The sequence below is a fragment of the Strigops habroptila genome, chromosome 1 (assembly GCF_004027225.2).
Source record: "Strigops habroptila isolate Jane chromosome 1, bStrHab1.2.pri, whole genome shotgun sequence".
NCBI lineage: Eukaryota > Metazoa > Chordata > Aves > Psittaciformes > Psittacidae > Strigops > Strigops habroptila.
Window position 1 is genome coordinate 61,405,948 of NC_044277.2, and position 19,902 is coordinate 61,425,849.

The 19,902-nt window shown below is 43.5% G+C and overlaps 1 protein-coding gene and 1 long non-coding RNA gene across 2 annotated transcripts in view; one reads left to right on the forward strand and one right to left on the reverse strand.

Annotated features, from left to right (window-relative positions):
• SCGN (secretagogin, EF-hand calcium binding protein) overlaps positions 1–2,495 on the forward strand; it is a 26,466-nt gene extending 23,971 nt beyond the window's left edge. Inside the window, exons 10-11 of the mRNA XM_030487759.1 lie at positions 832–900; positions 1,879–2,495. Coding sequence (XP_030343619.1) covers positions 832–900; positions 1,879–2,007 — 198 coding nt within the window. The 3' untranslated portion in view covers positions 2,008–2,495. The remainder of the gene's footprint in view (positions 1–831; positions 901–1,878) is intronic.
• LOC115608628 overlaps positions 1–15,936 on the reverse strand; it is a 25,330-nt gene extending 9,394 nt beyond the window's left edge. Inside the window, exons 1-2 of the long non-coding RNA XR_003991617.1 lie at positions 15,733–15,936; positions 727–729 (exon numbers count right to left, since the gene is read on the reverse strand). This is a non-coding gene — a long non-coding RNA (uncharacterized LOC115608628). The remainder of the gene's footprint in view (positions 1–726; positions 730–15,732) is intronic.
• Positions 15,937–19,902: the final 3,966 nt, after the last annotated feature.

The following is a 19,902-nucleotide window of genomic DNA, read 5'->3' on the forward strand; positions in this document are numbered from 1 at the left end:
CATACACAGCTCAGACTTACTCCTCCTGCTGGGTGATGTGGGGGTCACTCAGGAGCTGCAGCTGTGCCCATGGGTGAGAGGGGTCCAGGCACTGGATGTAAGGTGGGGACAGAGGGAAACGATGCTCAGAGACCTTGTGGCAAAGGACCCATTTTGACTTTCTCCATTGCCACAGCCAGCGCTGCTGCATTAGCAGCATTTTCCTGCAGAAGACTCATGAGATGTAGAGGAGGTGATGGCTTTAGTACTTGCAGTCTCTGGCAGTTTGGGGTCCTGCATCACCACTGCCTTGAAATTAAAACCCCTTCCAGTATTGACTCATGGGTTATTTAGGGAGTCTGGCCCATGACAGACATGCCCACCTAACTGCCTGTCAGAAATCAGCAATTCAGTGCCACTTCTGACAGTTACACAGCTCCCTCAGTGTGGTGAACAGCAAGCCTCACGAAATGGTGGGAGATGTTGCTCCCATTTGAGGGGAGAAGATGGTTTGGGGAAGAGGAAGGGATCTTAGATTTTAGATATTAGGAAGAAATTCTTTGTTGTGAGGGCGGTGAGACACTGGAACAGGTTGCCCGGAGAACGTGTGGCTGCCCCATCCCTGGCAGTGTTCAAGGCCAGGCTGGATGGGGCTTTGGACAACCTGGTCTAATGGAAGGTGTCCCTGCCCATGTAACTAGATGATCTTTAAGGTGCCTTCCAACCCAAACCTTTCTATGATTCTACGATCTTTATGCTGTAAAGCTCAGTGACCATGTGGACCTACTGACCAGTAAACATTGTAGTGGTTTTGACTCATTGGAACGTTTTGATGTTTATTCCATCTTTCAGAGTAAAACAGGAGCACTAGAAGGCCCAGAAGTGGATGGGTTTGTCAAAGACATGATGGAACTGGTCCAGGTAGCTTCATGGCTCTTTCTATTTGTTAATATCCTATGTTTCTGAGAGGAGGGTGCTTGTTTGCGGAAAGTTACGTAAATAGAGGGACTAGTAAGACCATAGAGTCAAATTTTACTTTGATCATCAGCAGAAATGAATGTCAGTCTCAGTATATACACTGCAGAACATTTAATCATATCACAGAAGTTCTGCCTGACAAATCAATACAACTTCACTCAGCAACACTATTTAAGAAAGATCCATTCTAGCTCATACTCTGAATTAGGCAGATGTTATGTGTTAGCATCACAAATTGCGTTGATGTGGATCAGTCATCAGAAGTTCTTTCTTCTTTTTTCACTGTGGATGTGGTCCTCACGAGAATGACCTCATGGTTCATTAGTTCGTCACAGCACTACACCTGAAAATTACTTGAGGTCTATCTCTAATCCAGAATACCATACCCAGTGCGTAGAAGCAGAGGAAAAGGTACAACATTCAGAGCACACAGAGACAGTGTAGCCTGTAATATGTGTCTTTAGCATTCATAGGATACACTAAAGGTATTTTTAAGTTGCTGACTAGCCTGTAAAATAGTAGCCTGCGAACAGAAATGCCACATCACTCCTCGTGTAGCAGGTTTGAGAGAGGAAACCAGATGAAAGCACAGGTAGAGAAGTGCAGTGATCTCTATTGCACGCTTTTCTGCAGACTTTTGTTTGATACTGGTCAGATGCTGGTGGCCTTGACTAAGCACAAAAACCATGTTGCACCTCCATACAGTTACGCACAGTCCCATACCCCTTCTGTTTTTGCAGGGTGCCCTTTCCTCATTCTCTGCTTGCTTCCCCACTGTGTGTGAGCTGATGTGGGGTCAGGCCATTTGGTGACCCTTCCTCAGGTGGATTTCCCAGCTGCTGCACAGTTTACTGCTTTACAGAGCTGAGGAAATCCAGAGCCGTTTTCTCTCTCAGCCCTGTGTTTATCTTTTGCCTGCAGCCCAGCATTAGCGGGGTGGACCTGGACAAGTTCCGCCAGATCCTGCTCAACCACTGCGACGTGAACAAGGATGGCAAAATTCAGAAATCCGAACTGGCTTTGTGTCTCGGGCTTAAAATGAACCCATAGCCAGGAGGGTGCTCATGGTTGTGTTCCCCTTGTGAGATTTGCCTGCTACTCCTCATAGAAGTGTGTCCGTTCTGCCGTGTTAGCAGTGGAGAGCGGGGCATCATGCCACTGGGCTGGAGAGTGGGATCTTCATGGAGGGCCTCCATGCTCCACCAATCCCTTTGTGGTGTTTGCTCACTGCCACTGCTTGTGGGTCCCCTTAGGAGTGTCTCTGCCTATGAGCACACCAGCTGCTCAGAAAAAAGATTGCTGTTCTTCTCCTGCCCCTATGAAACACTGCCCTATCCTTCCCTAGATTAGGGATAAGCATCTCCTTAACCATGCCCCATCAGTGCTCTCAGAGTGCAGCTACTAGCTACTGTTTCTGATGGTTGCCTTATATGTATGAAGTCATTACTTTGGTGAGTGCTGTGCTTTGTCTGTGTGTTTAAAATATTGGGTTGATGACAGTGTATTTGTGCAGAAATAAAAAATGGCAGTCGTAGAAATGCTGTAGGATTGGAGTTCATGTGTTACGTACAGAAAGCCATCTGCCACAGGCTGGCAGACCAGATGAAGTAGCCACTTTTTGTAAAATGCATCATATGGCCACATATAGGTTTTGCGATGCCTACCGGCTGTGGGTTTTAAATCTGCCAGGCAATGAAACATACTAGATCCTTCCCATGGAGAAACCACACACCCCTGGAAATAGCGTCACCTCCAGGATGAAGCCACAGAGTAGCATTGCTTCGGGAGGAAACCTTTCCTCTGACCCAAAATGAAATAATAGACAAGATTTCCATAAACTGGAAAACTGGAAAGACAGAAGCCTGATGAGAGCAAAGCTTCTATAGATGTTTAGTTTTTTAAATCTGTAAGAGTTAGTAAATACGTGTAACCTGTAATGAACTTAAAGCTTCCCATCACTTCCAGGCCATGAGTGCAATTCTGGACCCTAATGGCAACGGCATCATTTATGCCACGTTTTGCCGTATTCCAAAGGCTTTGACTGAATATTCAGAAAATGCCACACCTATGCTATTGTGTCCAAATAATCCTTTCTTCATTTCCAAAAAGAAAACTGTGGAGGAAGGGTTGTTGGCAAAATGTCTGCATATTTCAGCGTTTCTGTCTCCTAGAGATGACAGGCCCAGATTTGACGCTACAAGTATCTTTCTGGTGATGTTCTTTGCACAAGGCAGTACAATGAAACACTCCCTTTATACTTGGTTTTATAAAAAGTAATCAGAAATTACTTTTCGTCAACACAAATAGAGATGGAGATACTGATTCAATACAGAGCTTAAGAACATCATACACAACTTTAGGGATATGCTCATTTTCTATTTTCATCGATGATAAGCTCACAGACTGAACAAGTGCTAAGTGCATGCTTAACCTCAGTACAGAACTAGGGCTTTAAACTTCCGAATTGCTTTTTATCACCCTGGAAAGAACACAAATCACAACTACAATTACAGACCTTTGCAGTGGTTCAGAAAAACAATAAACAAGAATCAGGCCTTAGCAGCAGCTCCCCAAGCCAGCAGGGACACAGCTTTACTCATGGATGCTCATGTCCCTCTAAGAGCTGTGGTCAGGAGTGCAGGACAACAGAGAGGAAGCCAGAAGAGAAATCCCACGCACCGCTGTTGATCAGACATGCTTTATCACTGTCCTGAGCAACTTGTAACAAATTCAGCAGGGCACATCACCAGCCACTGTTTCATCGTACCTCAAATAGAATGTAACTTACCAGCCTGTAAGTGTATTCTTCTGTTTCTTTCTCTTCTTTAAGTCTTTATATCATTATGGTTGTTTCTATTACTCTGGACATACGAACAATTTCTGTACCATCCCCTACAATATATTTCCACAGAGATGTATAATCTTTACACTATTTGTATTTTTCAGTGGTGGAAGGTTCATTCTGGTTTACCTCTGTTTAATCCACTTGGTAGCCATAGAACTTTCTCATTTATTAAAGTATAAATTCAAGAATGTCCCACCCTTATTCACCAAAAATACAGCAACTTTTAACCTTAAATGAAAATTTTTTTTGAAGACTGTATACAACCACAGCTGTCATTTCAAGAATTATGCAACACTTCATCTTTATTGAAACCTTATGCTTTTCACATCCTCTGCAGCCAATAGTTTTATTCAGCAGACACTGAGCAGTAATGAATTTGGTATGTCAGTGTCACAATGTATTTTGCTTCTTTTGTACAAATCTGGGAACTTCTATTTAATACTGATTTTGTTGAAGTCTTCCTGTCTTCAATTCACGCAATTGGTTTCATGAGTCTTACATATGTGAGTGCATAGCCTTCAGTAATGGAGCTCATAGCAGCATTTTACAAAACATTAGCAGAACATAATTTGGGGATAGTGGATTAAAAGCTTATATGCAGAACTCAGAAGAGGGGTTTTTGTTTTATTTTGTTTTGTAATTTAAATTCATTTAGTTTTGCATTCCCATGAGGATATTTTTGTGTCCAGAGCAGAGACTAGAGAGCAGGAAAACAGGCCTGCTCACTGTCTTGTTTGCAGGGGCCATAGGGACCAGACATATCCCAGAGGGACTAAAGCCTTAGTGACCTGCAGGTCCCCTAGAAACAAAACAAAATATCAGGAGATGCAGCAGAATTTGATCCCGTGTTACAAAGGTCAGCAGGGCAATTAATAGTAAGCCATGGTCTTACAACCCTCTAGCTTCTAAAAGTCAATGTTATAGCAGGAGGCAGGCATTTGAGACCCCCTATGGAGAAGACATATTCCTTACTTGCAAGATTGTTTTTTTATTATTATTATTTTCACCTCAATAATGAATGATCTATAAGGCCCTTTGGTCTCAGGCTCTGGTGATTTCATCCCTTTAAGCTGCTATACATACATAGCTCGGCAATACATTTTGATAGAACATAGCTATTTGCAATTTCACAAATCGAAGGGTACTCTAATGTGCAGTATGTATTCCCTTATGTACTAAAACACAAGATACTATTTCACATTTGAATGATTACACAAAAATATGTCTTAATTATAGGAAAACATCTTGCCTACAAAACCAAAAACATTTACACACCATGATGCCGTCTGTGCTGTAAATACATTGATGATATGCAAGGAAGGTTTGGAGCCGTTCGATCAGTGCATCTTCTGCCAACAAAATTCTGTGAATATCACATTATTTAGGAGCCTGCATCTTAGTAACTAGAATTTGAATGCAGAAAGTGAATGAAAACATTTGCTAAGATTATTTTCCCTTGATATTTTCAGTTTTCCTCTGGAAAACTGGGATTAAAGGATTCAAAGTTTCCTATTTCTTCATAGTATGCAAATCTACAGAAATCAATTTTAACTGACTTACATATTTAACAAGTATATTTCCAAAAGATATTTACCTTTTGGAGGCATAGTGGTCAATAGGTACAGTGCTTCCAAGTGTGTCATTTTACGGTTGGTTTTCTTCCCTTGCTTGTTTAAATGGCAAACTGTTGGATCTGGAAAGCAGTATGTGAATTTCCTCAGAGCAAAGCTGTTCCTTTGCCCCCCTTTTTGCTGTGAGTTATATGAGATCGTGCTCCCTGCTTGTCTCAGCCCTTCTCATTTTTGGCATTTGACAAAGATTTTTTCTGGATGACTTGCCATGACAACTTTGTTCAGGAGATGCTGTCTCTCACAGCTTCATCTGGTGGTGTAAAACTGATACCCATTGAAAATAACCATTTATAAGTAATTTTAACTGAAATCCACTTTAACTTCATTGGTTTCACTGGAAATAATGGTATAGAAACAAAATCTTGTCCCATCATTTTGAAACTCAACAAGCTGCTTGATCATCCCAAGCCATCACCATGGAGATTTGCCACTGGAGACCCCCAATTTCCTGAGCCAGCCTCACAATCCCAAATTGCTCATGTGCCAGTTTTCCCTTGGCCTGTGCAATTTTTAACTCAAAATAATGAACCACATATACACGTTCGCCTCATTCGCTAGTCTGGACACACTCCAGCAATCTCACATCACTGACACCCAAACTGGAACCGGATGATATGTTTAGAAATCATAACATGTAAGTTTCATTAGTGCTTTATTTTCAGATTTTCAGTAAAATAATTCTCTCCCATTGTTCTCACAATATTGCTTTAAATAACACGGGTGAAGTTGTCTGTGTATCTTACAAAACCTGCTCTTTGTTCCTACTGAAAGCTAGGAAGTGAGCATCAGTCCAAAAGAAGGCTTGGAGCATAGGAAACCAGAACAATATTTTGATTAATCTCCTTTTCTGTTTGTGTGGCAAGAGAATAGTGTCAATATTAATGAAAACAATTGTGACTAATGCAGCCAACAAAACTATCAGAGAATCATCTGCCACATCATAATAGGAACCCATCATGAGAAACACCTTAATTACAGCTATTATCTCTTAAAATGGCTGGGTAACTCTTACATTAATCTGTTTTGAAATAGAAAGTTGCTGTTATGTAGTGAGATGTTAAATGGGGCTTTGCTGTGTAATTACATGGAGTAAAGTAACTAGGAAAGTAATTTTTCTATGAAGGCTACACTGAATGCTAATGAAAAGCTCTCATTTCTTGGCACCTGTATTTTCAGTAATTCCACAGAGAATCATGTCTCGTTTTAAGGAATATTTGCACATGGGAGAAGGGGAGAAAAGAGTGCCAGTTACAACCATTGAGACAAAATGAAGGAACCATCTGCCTAAAGCCAAGACATATCTACAGGGAGTTCCCACTGGGTCCCAGAGGTAAAACCACTTCCCCGCCCTCTCGCTTAGCTGGGAACCACCAATTTTCACAAGCTCATCCCACGGCAACACGTCCTGCTGCCCGCTTGCCACACACTCAGCCTTTACGCTGGCTTCAGGCATTGCCCTTCCTCTTGGTTTTGTTCCTTATATTTGCTATTGCCCATAAAACCCATCCTGCTCTTGTGCCGGGAACTTAGCATGGGCAATGGAGAACTGGGGAGGATGTCTCTGCCCAGGATAAATGGTTGGTGCATTGGCAGGCACAGTGCGGACAAATGCTCAGGCTTCATCTCTGTTATCACCTGGCATCACGTTAGATGAGCTGTTATGGCAAAAAATTTATTTGAGTGGATTTTATGAGGAGACCACAGCCTATGAGAGATACAATTAGGCAACATGGCTGGAGAATGGGCATCTGCCCCAGACTTGGAGACACCTAGTCTGAAGTCCCTGCTCTCCCTGACATTGTGGCTGTGAAGCTCAAATGATTTCAACCTGCTTAGTCTTACCAGGGAAGGTTTCTGTTGTGAATGATGAGAGCACATAACTGCATGTTGAAAATTAGCTGGTTTGGTTTGGAAGTGTGCTTTCCAGGGATATATTAACAACAACGGCCACCATGGTCCCCAGTAAAGGAGAGCTAAAGGTGCTGGTGCCCACATGCAGGGTGAGGGACAGCATGGGCTGCACTTTATGATGAACCTTGTCGCTGCTTTGAGGTCCTCCTGAACCAGACCCTGCTGACAAAGCCCAAGAAGGATCTGCAGGTGTTATGGGGAAACACAGGGAATTTAAGCCCTCAATTAATTTTAAATCCAGCTGCAGCCTGCATCCCTTTACAGTAATGCTTGTACCAACTCTCCATGGTTCTGCTTTGTAAAGTAGTCAACACCAGAGTGTAAAGAGAGAGAAATGGTTCACCACGGATGGGGTGAAGAAATAACTCTTCCTGCATTTCTCTGTGAGGTGAGAAATGGGCTTTAATGCTGCTGCACAGGCAGAAGCTGCACAAGACAACCATAAGGCTGAGTCCTCTGCCCCCAAGATGCTGCCAGCCAGCAGAGCCCCTTTGGCTCCAATGGAGCTGGGACAGCTCAGGGCGGCAGAAGATGTGGCCATGGCTCCATTACCAGACATATTTGGAACCTGAGGTTTTCTAAATTAAGTAGTGCTAGTACTAGGAAATGTCAGCATCAAGGCTTGCTCAAGTTGACAACACAGTTGAATGCCTCTAACTCTGAGGAAAGCTTTTGTTAGGACTGTCTGCTTTATATGAATAAGGGGCTGTAAAACACTTGTGAAGGGGTTTCTTGCACCTGGTAGAGCTAAGGAGAACATGTTCCTAGTTTTTGAATCCTTGCAAAGTCTTATGTAAGATATCATTCCCAATGCCTCATGGACAGAAAGGTGGAGTAGACAGATGCACTCAGAAATCCCATTTGTGTGGCTGGCTGAACAGATTGCTGTCATCTGTCACTTTGGCTAGCATGTTTCTAACTTCAACGGTGCAGCCAAATACAGTTTTTATCTACCATTGTTAAGCCTTAGGAAATGGGTTAATTTCTCTGGTGCATAAAAACCAGGACCCAGCAGACTGCTGAGGTTTTCTGTGCCAGTGGGGGAGAAATCTTGGTTTTAGATGAGGATGCAGGCAGCAGCCAGGCAGCAGATCCTGGAGGAATGTAGCTCCTATGGTTTAGATGAGCCCTGCCTCAGCTGGCAGCTGGAGTGAGGGCAGCCAGAGGTTGCGGCTTAGGGGAAGAGCAGAGATTTCTCCAGGCATGCTAACTGGATCATTGGGAAGCCCGTGGACGCACATGAAGTTCAGGCCAATCCAATTTTTCAGGTCTTCCTGCAAGCAGAGATCATGCACATGATGGCTTAGGCGACACAGGGTGCTTGCCAAGGCACCACGATAACTTGATTTTTTGCCTAAGACCTCATTAATGAGATCGTCAAAGGCAACTGTTTCCTCCTTCCTGATGAGTAAATGTGCACAGAAGCATGGGCATGAGTTTGGTATGTTTCCTGGTCATTAAGCTGAGGGTTTGGCTATGTAGAAGATCATAAACAAATCCTGCATTTGTATTATGAGGCTTAAAATGATGGTATACTATAAGGATCTTAAGTGATTGATACAGTGACAAGATGTCATTTAGAAACTCGTTCTAGAACTTCTTTAATCATCTCCTTATAATAAACAGATGGTATTTTTTTCAGCAAGAATTTCCTTTTACCTCTAAAGAGTGGAAGATCCTATGGGATTATTGTCAATGACATTCATATAGCTGTGTTTTGATTTTTATGAGCTAGCAATTGCCTAATTTTAAAAGTATCTTGCAGGTGTTATTTTTAGGTTCCAGTAAATTATAGTGCATGTTCCTCCTCCATCCTGCTTGCTGACCATGAAACTTAACATATGCTTTCCCTGGCCACCACTTCCACCCTCCTGCTGGTGGGATCCAGAAGTGCTACTGCCAGCACCTGGCATGCAGCAGTTACGAATCAGGCCACACAAGATCAAGCAGCTGGCTTTAAACCCCACGAAATCTCTGTTTTTTCCCTTCTCTCCTTGCCTCTCTTCTTCTTTACCCTGTTTTTCCTTTTTAAAGGAACCTGTGGGATTCTTTCTACCATGCTTTCTGGGACTGAAGCCTCTTGGACGCCACATCTGCAAGCTTTGCTCTTCCTTGATTCCCTGCTCTGGAACAGATAGACTGGTAGGTGGAAAGAAGAAAGGAAAGCATGCCAGTCCAAGGCAGCGGTGCATGCCACGCCATCACCAAACACACATCCTTGCCTAAATTCAGGTGTTCAGGCCCTCTGTTGACTTCTGACAGCACAGCTTTTCTTCCCCTGCACTTGGGAGACGTCTGTTCTTAGAGCTGCTTGGGGTGGTGGTGAAAATCTCACCAGGCTCCCATCAGAGATGGAGCAAAATGAAGCAGGGAGGAGTACAGCTTTTCAGTCCATGCAGAGAGAGGTGTGAGGGATGGCACCAAGCATGACCTGAAGGATGCGTGAGACTTTCCCCTCAACATCTTCTTTTCACTGCCTCTGAGGTTGCTGGTGCTGGGGGTGTCCTCTGCTACAACTTTAAATATACATTTTGTTGGCCACACTCCTAGTTTTTAAGAGTCTTCATGATCCTTTTGGGTTTTGGAGGTGGGGTAGACACTGCTTGGGCTTGAGCAGGGGAAAACACATTGTTGAGACCATTCCTGACCATGTGAGACCCCCAAAAGCAGTGTGCATGGGGCTGCAGCAGAGGAGCTGAGGAAATTCCTTGTACCTCTGGCGTTTCAAAGCAGCCTAGGGAAAGTTGCTCTGTTTTGCCAAGTTTTGCCAAGTGTTGTGAGGACATTGCCTCTCAGCTGGAGGGACTTTGGAAAGAAAGCTGCAAAATGCCTCTTCCTGAAGCACAGAAATTCCAAGGCTGCCTGGAGAGAAGTCTCCAAGCCACACCGTGTGTGCGTACAAACGGATATAAAAAGAATGATGGATTAGTCAGTGACAAAGATGTTTTGTACCCTACTGGAAGAATAACAGAAAGAAATGGTTTGTGTTAGCATCCTGCTTGTGTTATCTTCTGCTGGATAACAACATACCAGTTCATCAAAATACAGTAAGTGGTTGTCTTCTTCAGGAGATTGTCTGTTTTCCCCTCTTTTTTTAAAGGCCAGCTCAGTAAGGCACAGTTTCCTACCACACTGTTGATTTCTTTTGAGTTTTTAGTAGGGAAGGAGCCACACAGTAGCTGTCAGCTACAAACGTCATCAGGCTCCTCCATCTCTGTATTTGAAACATCACCACGGCTAACTTGGTGTCCACAGACAAATAAGAGGAAACTCAGCTTATTTTAACATACATAGATAGGCCTCTCAATCTCCCAGACATAAAAGACTTCTCATAAATAATTGGTGGTGAATAATTGATGCAATTAAAATATCCACTTTTCCCATCCATGGAAGCAGTTCCTTCATTCTGATTGCTTCAGCACTTTCTGGGGGATCTTTGATCAGCTTTGTAAAGCACACTGTACATTTCCATTTTCTGCTTCAGATAAGTTTTATTACGGGGCAAAGAGCTTAAGGAATTAATTTAACCCATGACTCTGTCAGGCTTAGATTTCAGTCTAGGAAGAAATGGAATTTTTTTTAATGTCAAAGCATTCCCTTCAAGGGCCATGTAAGCCTGCCACAGGTACCCCGCTTCGAAAAACAAGTGTACTATAAAATGTAGTGCTTGGGTGCAGAGCTAACAAAGCCCATCATGGGTGCAACTGCATCATATATATATACACACATATATGTAATATCTCCTACTTATTTTAGGACAAGGGGTAACAGTCTCAAGCTGCACCAGGGGAGGTTTAGGTTGGATATTATGAAAAATTTCTTCACCAAAAGGGTGCTCAGGCATTGGAACAGGCTGCCAAGGGAAGTGGTGGAATCATCATCCCGGGAAGTGTTCAAAAACTACGTAGATGAGGCCGTTAGTGACACGGTTTAGTGGTGGTCTTGGCAGTCCTGGGGTAATGGTTGGGCTTGATGGTCTTAAAGTTCTTTTCCAACCTACTTGATTCTATGATTCTATGATATATTTGTTCTTGCCTAGTTTAATGGTCCCATTTGAGACTTTTAGGCCCAGCCACTAAATAAGCAGGCATGTGTACATGTATTTTTATTAAGTCTTATTACAGTAAAAGGAGTTCTTTGAAGAAAGGGAAATCAGTGACTGGTTAGCTTAAATTGCTGCACATTTCATTTGAGAGCTGTGTTGAGGGTAGTCAGAGCATCCAGATTTCAATTCTGCTAACATTACTGTAAACTGCAATACTACATCCATATAAAATCATCACAGCATAACATCAGCTTTGAAAAATCTGAGCTGGCTTGGAAAAATCATCTTCATCTGGCTTATTTGAGTCCCCAGTGCAATTTTCCAGTCTGGACTGTTTCACAGCCTTAAAATTCATTTACCTCCAGCAAGTATGAAAAGCAGACTTCAGCCAGTCATAAGTGTAAAAGAAAAGAAAGAGCTAAGACCAGTGGCCAGAGCTCTTTTAGATTTCAGCCAGTACTCATAGAAGTATATTCACACTTTCATTTCTGCAGAAAATTGTGCACAGGCCAATATTAAGATGAATTATAGCTCTGGGTAGGCTCTGTCTTATGCATGTAAAAGCTGTTTCCTTCTTGTCAGCACAGTATCTATAGGTCTTATAGCTGTACATTAAGCAATGCAACCAGTGTCTGTCCTGCACAGCTCATCCTTTCCCAGCAACTTCCCCAAGGGAGCAATTAGATGTGTAGCATTACAGTGTAGTGGGATTTTGTAACTGATACAAAGGACTGCCAGGAAAAGCAGCCAAAGTTCAAAGGTTAAATTGGTCCTCTGCAACAGATGTGAGCTAATTAAGGTTAACATTAAGTGAAATTAACATTAAATGAACTACATTATATTTGAGAATCAACTCAAATAACTCCCTGTTTCCTTCCCTTTATGTTTTCTGTTGGTTATGTTGCCATATATGTTGACACTTACATGTCAGGCTATTTTTTGAAGCTGTGTTGTGAGGTTTGTTATTTTGCTGGTGCTTTTTAAATCCTGCAGTCCAGATCTGTAGTGGTCTCTGCTTGTATGGTTGAGCCCCCTTGCCCACAGACATGGCTCCTCTTGCAAACAAGCATTTGCATCCACAAATTAGAACATTAGATGTGATTGCCTCATGGCACTCAAGGAAATGGCCATTTCATGCACAGATGAGAGGTTTTGCAAAGGTGAACACATGGACCAACACAGAGGGAGATGTGATGAAAATGTCATTTGCAGAACATACAGCTGCAGCACCTGGGTTTGGTGGGGGTAAACTCTGGGACATTTGCTCCTGGCTGGAATATATTGCTGTATCTGCAGTGGGCTGCACAGCCATCCCTTTATGATCTGTAATTGCAGTTAAACACGATATATTTAAATCACCATGTGCTGTATTCAGGCTTCTGCGCTGGCCTGTGGGGCTCATAGAGCTTTTCTCAGCTTTGTAAGGACTTTTTCTGGGTTTCTCTTAGAATGCAGAAAAGCAGCATTATCATGCTGCATTGGGTCAGCTAAAGATACATCCAATGAGTGCAGCTTTTTCCAAGGAGAATACAGCCAATATAACACTTTTTAAGTATCAGCTTAAGCTTGTCTTAGCCTTTATTTCACAAGGTATGCACTTTTTTGCTAATAGCAACCTAGGAAGATTTCTATCCAGCACAGCAGAGCAGGGGGTGATGTTTGTATGATTTTGACTACAGCACAAGCTGCTGCTTGCACCTCCACCCCATGGCACATGGCTGAACGTCTTCCAGCCAGACCCAACAGTAGCGCAAGGTGGCATCTCATAGGTCCCAGCCTGAGCCAAGCTGGACTCTTCCATCATGTCAGTCTAACATGCCAGTTTCCCACTGGTGTGGAAATCCCCCCACACCATCCCCAACTTAATTTCCCAGGACTCAGCTGGTCCCTTCACATCCCTCTCCTTTTTTTTCTGTGCTGCTTCTCCTTTAAGAATGGGAAATTTTTTCCCTTGTTTCTTATTTGTAAATGATGCTGACCGATAATAAGGGTGCATTTATGGCGCCTATGCTGAGCTGCCATAAAGAGGGACTGCTTTGTTTCTAACCAACGATGAGCAAGCAGTGAAAGCCAGGAAGCTAGTTTAGGCAATTACAGCAAGTGAAGAATTGGCTCTTAGTCAGGAGGCTTTCACCGTATGAAGGTCCCACCTTGTATGAACAAGGGGAGCTGATGTTTAACTAACAGAAGAGCTTGTGAAGAATTAGCAAGGTTTACCACTTTTACCTGCTTTCCCCTCTTTCCACAAAGCTCTTCTCCAGAGTGCTCCCAGATGACCCTTGCCTGGCAGGGAAGGGATATCCACAGGGACTCACAGGGGTTGTGGATTACAGGTAAGCAACTGGGCACAGCAGCAGCCTTAGTGCTGCATCCCCAGCTTGGAAGCTGCTCAGATGCTGTTTGGCACAATAGAAGTAAAAAAACCTTTTTATCTTGCTGCCAGAGGTTGCAGCTTGGTGGCTTTAAGCTCTTTTCTGGTGTGGGGCTAGAGTGTTTGGTTAATGCTACAAATGCCATGTTAATACCTTCCAGTCATTCGTAACTGATCGAGCTTGGAGTAAATACTTTACAGAAGACACTTAGTCATCGCTGTAAGCAAGCTCCTAATTTGTCTAGGAGTATGTGTGGAAAAGTCAGGACAGATGTTCTTAAAGGCTGATGGCTAGCAGTAATGAGAGAGAGGCATTAGTCCTACCCTGACATCGAAATAAATCGTGCGTCCCAGGATTTCTCCTGGTTTCTTATCTGTCTTATTTAGCCTGTTTTGCTAAAGCAGATTAATACTTCTGCTTACGTCTGTACGAGGACAGAGCCACAGCCTGCAGGTTTGCCAGATTTTCTTGGCTCAGGAACACTTTCCAGTGGGTGCAATTTGGACTGAGAGTGCCTGCCTCTGACTTTTGTAGTCCTGTGTACCAAGGAGGCATTACTGCTGGTAACACCTGGGTTGTGTCATACGGCTTCATAGGCAGGAATCCGAAATTCAATTGAATTAGAAACCCCAAATTTCTGGGGGCAACTTACATCACACATTGCCACATACAGTGGCTGTGTATATGCAAACATATTAACACACATGCACAGATTAAATGCCTAAATTTCTGTTTAGTATCCAAGCATGTTCATATTTATTTTATTTTGAGGTTGCATGTACCCTTCAATCAAACAAAACCCGAGAGGGATATCTTATCGGGAGAACCGTGATCGAAGCATGCACAGGATGCCAGAAACACAGTAAAATTACCCTTAAAGCAATTCTAGTCTTCTGGGGGTTTGCTTTACACTGTAATTTAGCATTTCTGGTGTAAGCAACTCAGTCAGACCAGCACTTAATTTCCATGGTTTGGAACCATGGAGCCAATGCAGAGCTGGGAATAGCTGGCTGCCACTGAGTCTGGTCCAGCCCGCTCCAGCAGCCAGTCTATGCTGTTGGCAGGAGATGGAGGCTCTGACATCCTTTCTCCACAGCTGCAGGACTAGCAGCACACATCCATGGGCCACATGGCCAGGGAGTTCTGTAGTGCTGCTGGGTAGAGTCCCTGAACAAACACGGTGCCTGGCATTAACAGCACCTTTCAGACCAAACAATTGGTAAAGCTACCCTACATAATAATTAGTGTGCAAGTGGTAATTATTAGTAGCAAGTAATTATTAAATTAGGCTTGAAAACCTTGTTGTGCCAGCTCCTGAATCAATATACCTGAGGAAAGACGTCACTGCCCTGAGTTCTTACAGCCTTGTTTGATGACTGCTCCCATGGTGCGGCAGAAAAGAGCACAAAATATGTTTTAAGCTCCATAGCTCAGGGGAAATTCAGGACTAAACACTCTCAAACCCCACATCCTCTCAGGTGCTGGATGCCATGACTCACAAATGTGAGCTGGTAGAAGGGAAGTTTGCAAAAGGCCTTGCAAAAAACTTAGGGAGAGAATCCTACGTTATAGCATAGAATCATAGAACCATTTAGGTTGGAAAAGACCTGTAAGACCATTGAGTCCAACCGTTAACCTAACACTGCCAAGTCCACCACCAAACCATGTCCTCAAATGCCACAACTACACAACCTTAAAATACCTCCAGGGATGGTGACTTCAGTAGTTCCCTGGTAAGCCTGTTTCAGTACTTGACAATGCATTGTCTCCCTGTACTCGGCACTGGCGAGGCTGCACTTCAAATGCTGTGTTCAGTTCTGGGCCCCTCACTACAAGAAAGACATTGAGGTGCTGGAGCAGGTCCAGAGAAGAGCAACAAAGCTGGTGAAGGATCTGGAGTACAAGTCTTATGAGGAGCAGCTGAGGGAACTGGGGCTGTTTAGTCTGGAGAAGAGAAGGCTCAGGGGGGACCTTGTTGCTCTCTGCAACTACTGAAATGAGGCTGTAGTGAGGTGGATGTTGATCTCTTCTGCCAGGTAACAAGCAATTGGACAAGAGGAAAGAGCTTCATGTTGCACCAGGGGCGGTTTAGATTGGGTATCAGGAAAAACGTCTTGACCAAAAGGATTTTCAAGCATTGGAACAGGCTGCCCGGGGAAGCGGTGGAGTTACTATCCCTGGAGGTATTTAGAAGACATGTGCATGTGCCACTTAGGGACATGGTTTAGTGGTGGACTTGGCAGTGTTAGGTTAATGGTTGGACTTGACGATCTTACAGGTCTTTTCCAACCTAAACAATTCTATGATTCTGTGAAAAGCAACCTGACATGGGCAACTGGATCCCAGCTGTAGGCTCCTCCTTGCTCCCTGCAACTAGCAGATTTCTGAGCCAGCCTCCATTATTATACCTGGAGAGGGATAAGCATGTCCAATGTTTGGAAAGAAAGTGTGTAAAGCATTAATTAACTGCAAAATACAGCAATACTAGGTGATGACATATAGATGAAAGCATCCTTCTGCTCTATTTGGCCGGATTGGAATTGTTTCTGTGCAGTTGCAGGGTGAATTAAGGACAGGGTTTTGGTAACGTAGCATCACGGTCCCAGGGGACTACTTGTTCAAAGTTATCTTCATGTAAGCATTGCAGTGAACAGTGTAAAGCAAGATAAGGATTTCAATCTGTTTCTGTCTGGCTACATTTTCTCATCACAGAAATGACCACTAAAATTTTTCAGTAAAAAAAGTATCCCACCACTACTGGGATAGACAGCAGCTTTTGCTCAGGCTATCTTTAGACTACTGATAGGCTAAGAGGAGCTAAAGCACCTTGCATGATGGCTTAGCGTGGTGCATGTAAGGGCTCAGAAAGTCAGCCTGAAGGGAGAAACCCCAGTTAGGATTTATTTTAGGGGGCCTGGAGTGGTTCCCACTCTGCTTAGGCTCCTGCACTGCTGGCCCTTGGCAGAGCGGGTGGCCCGTTCCTTTTGTAGTCAGGATTTCCTTCTCTTCCGGGTCCTGCTTTTCAAGTGAAGATCATAAAAAGACAAATCCTCTTGGGGTGTGTGTTTGTTGGCCAGTTGTGGAAGCCCACCTGAGCAGAAACAAACTAGACACATGGGGTCCCAGTATGGATCCTGGAAAGACGTCATTGCTCTGAGGTCATTTTGCAGGCCTGCTTGGCCAGAAAATCCATTTACCTGCTGCTCTGAAGAAACACTCCTGTCCAGCTTGTTCCCTTAAAACTCTGCTTTAGTCTGTCAAATCTACTATGCTATTTTGCCTGGATCATTTTTCCATTAAACATCAACATCATTACTGTAGAAGTAATGGCATTTAAAAGGTATCGCCCCAGGGATGCCAAATTAGATTAGGGACACTGCCATGCCAGGCACTGTATGTGCACAGAGAGAACTGCCTGGCTGGGAGGATTTCAGACTCTTTTTTCTCTTAGTCTCTTCCTACCAGACCTTCAGACTCTCGTTGAAGACTCTGATGATTGTGGTAGGTACTGTCAGCATCTGGCTGGCCACAGGAGGGTGAAAATAGCATGCAACTGAGAGGAGGTAGGAACTCCCTTGCAGCCACGCATGGCTCACTGCATGTTGCTTTAAACATTCAACCTCAGCCCTACCAGAGCTACAGCCAGGAAGGCCAAGTAAATGTATTTCAAGGGTACAACTAAGCCACCACAGAAAGCTCTGTCTGCTGGGGTGAGAAGACAGTCTCAGAGAGAAGTGCTTAAGCTGTGACAGCCTCAGCCACAGCACCTGAAATTCAATTTGTTACGATGCAACTGCTTTTCATCAAATATACAGGGGAAACTCACTTGGCCAGTGGAAGTATCTTGTGTCCCACTAACCACAGAGCCCGTTTCTCCTCTGAGAAAATGCCTTTTTTTACTTTTTTCTCATGGTGCTCTCCTTCACACTAGAAAAAAACATTAATGCATCGAAGTCCTTTTCCACACTATTATGGAAGGTTGTTACTTTTGAACTGGCAAGACAAGGCACCAAGAACATAGGCAGGTATAATTTCTGCAGCATCCGCAGACTGGTCAAGGTATTCTGTGGCAGTTGAGTAAGAAGCCCTGAAGGGCCGAAGTTTACTTGACAAAATTCATTTCATCTCTTAAGAAAAGCTGCACCGAGCAGAAAGCTTGGAGGAAGAACATATGTTAGATGTTAACAGTGGTTACCGTTTTTCCAGTTAACAGTCCTCACTGGCCCTAAGCCAGACTTCAGACAGTGTGAGCTAGTCTTTTATAATATGCGATAATATTAGCACCTAGCTTAAATCCCAGGTTGTGGTAATGCTGTAAAATAATTTATTGCTAAATTTCATTCTATTACTTTTATTTAATTTTGGGGTTCATGGATGTACCTCTTTCTACCCTCTTAGAGGATCTGATGTGCTCTTGCTATGTGATGTTAGCTGAGAAGACAGGGTCACCTCAGGCTTCAGTTACTCACACCACTGAGTTAATCTACACTGTAAAACTGACCTGCCATCAGTAAGATATTTAGGTGTACAAAAGTAGGGATGAAGGCATATGGGGAAAGTCAGGCTCCTTCAAAATCCTTGGCCATTTCCTTTCACACGGAGGGCTGTATCCAGGCCTCCTGCAAGAAGTGCCTCAGCCCGATGTCCCAGCTCTGGCAACTAAAGCCAAGGCAGAGATAAGCTCTTCAGACCATCTGCTCTCAAACTGCTAGGCTAAGGCTACCTATGGTGTTCATAGCAAAAAGTTGGTATCCTGATAAGTTGAAAATCTGTAATAGAAGGTCTCCATGCTTGTCCCTAGCTTCATTCCTAGAGTGCATAGCTGTATGTGAACTGCTGTAGGGCAGAATACCGGCTCCCTGGACCCTGTACATTCACTTAGCTATGAATTCACAAGAAAGGCTAACAAAGTCAGCACTGCTTTTCTAACTCTAAACTCCAGCTATTCAGGGCACAGGTTCCTTGGGTGCAGTACCACAGACTTAATGTGCTAGTTCAGATAGCTGAGTCCTCTCGAGGCAAAGCAATGAGAATGGCATTCAAAGGACACAGTTTTCCTTCAGAGCTATTTAGAAGCTTCTCTGCCAGGTAGCCATCAAAAGCAGGCTAAGAAACCACGAAAGCTCATTACAGCAACTGAGGCATGTGAGGCCTTTGCCTTCCTTGGGCCATTTGCCCTGTCGCCTGAGCAGAAGCAAATGCATCCTTGCTGATAAGCCTAGGCTTGCTGTGTAGCCTAGTTACTCAGGTTCACTGTGGCTTCTAGACAACTCCTGTCTCTGGTCCATATGAGATCTCTCTGATAGCATTAACACAACTTTAATGTAAATGACTGCAATACACTCTTGGAAATAATTATTTGCTTACTTTTAATGAGGCATATCAATATATAAGCAGATGTTAATGTTGTTAACATAATGCTGATGTGAATGTTTAACTAACTCAAGTGTAATTAACAGGTGGTAGCTGGGTGAAGAAACTTACAGTATCCTTTTTAAAGACAAAGGTTTTAAACCAGATATGAGCAGTAAGGGCTGTAACAATCTAGGCTTGCTTGACTCACACTCATGGCCAGGACAGCTGTTCTGAAAGGCAGCCTGGGCTCGAGGCACTCCCAGGAAAGAGGGGAGCCTCGAGCATGGCATTTCCCAAGGACTATAATAAAAAGCTACCAGGAGCTATGCACAGGGTCCTCTGCAACTGAGGAGCAAGATCCATGAAAGGAAAGAAAGGTTATAGATAAGAGTTTTTTCTGCAAAACAAGGCTTCTGCTGGCCTACAGTGGACGAAGTTCAAAATGGGTTTACTGGACAACATGGGCCTCTCAAGGAGTTTGTAGATAGCCATCAGAACAGGTCTAGATGCTGGTGATTAAAAGCTGATGACCTCAAGGTAGCAGGAGGCCATTAAATGTCCTCAGATATACCACATGCAAAATGTGGGCAGTGATAGCAGCTGTTTTTGCTAGAAGGTTTGATTAGATGTCAAAGCTTGCAGTAATGTACCTTCTGATTATTCTTTTCTACTCTTGATTTACTGTTGTCAGGAGAGCAACAATTTTCCTAGGTTAAAGCAAAAGTGAACCTCTTCTGCTGCCTTGTAAAAAAGACTTTGCTGTCTTTATAACTCTCTTAAGGTTTG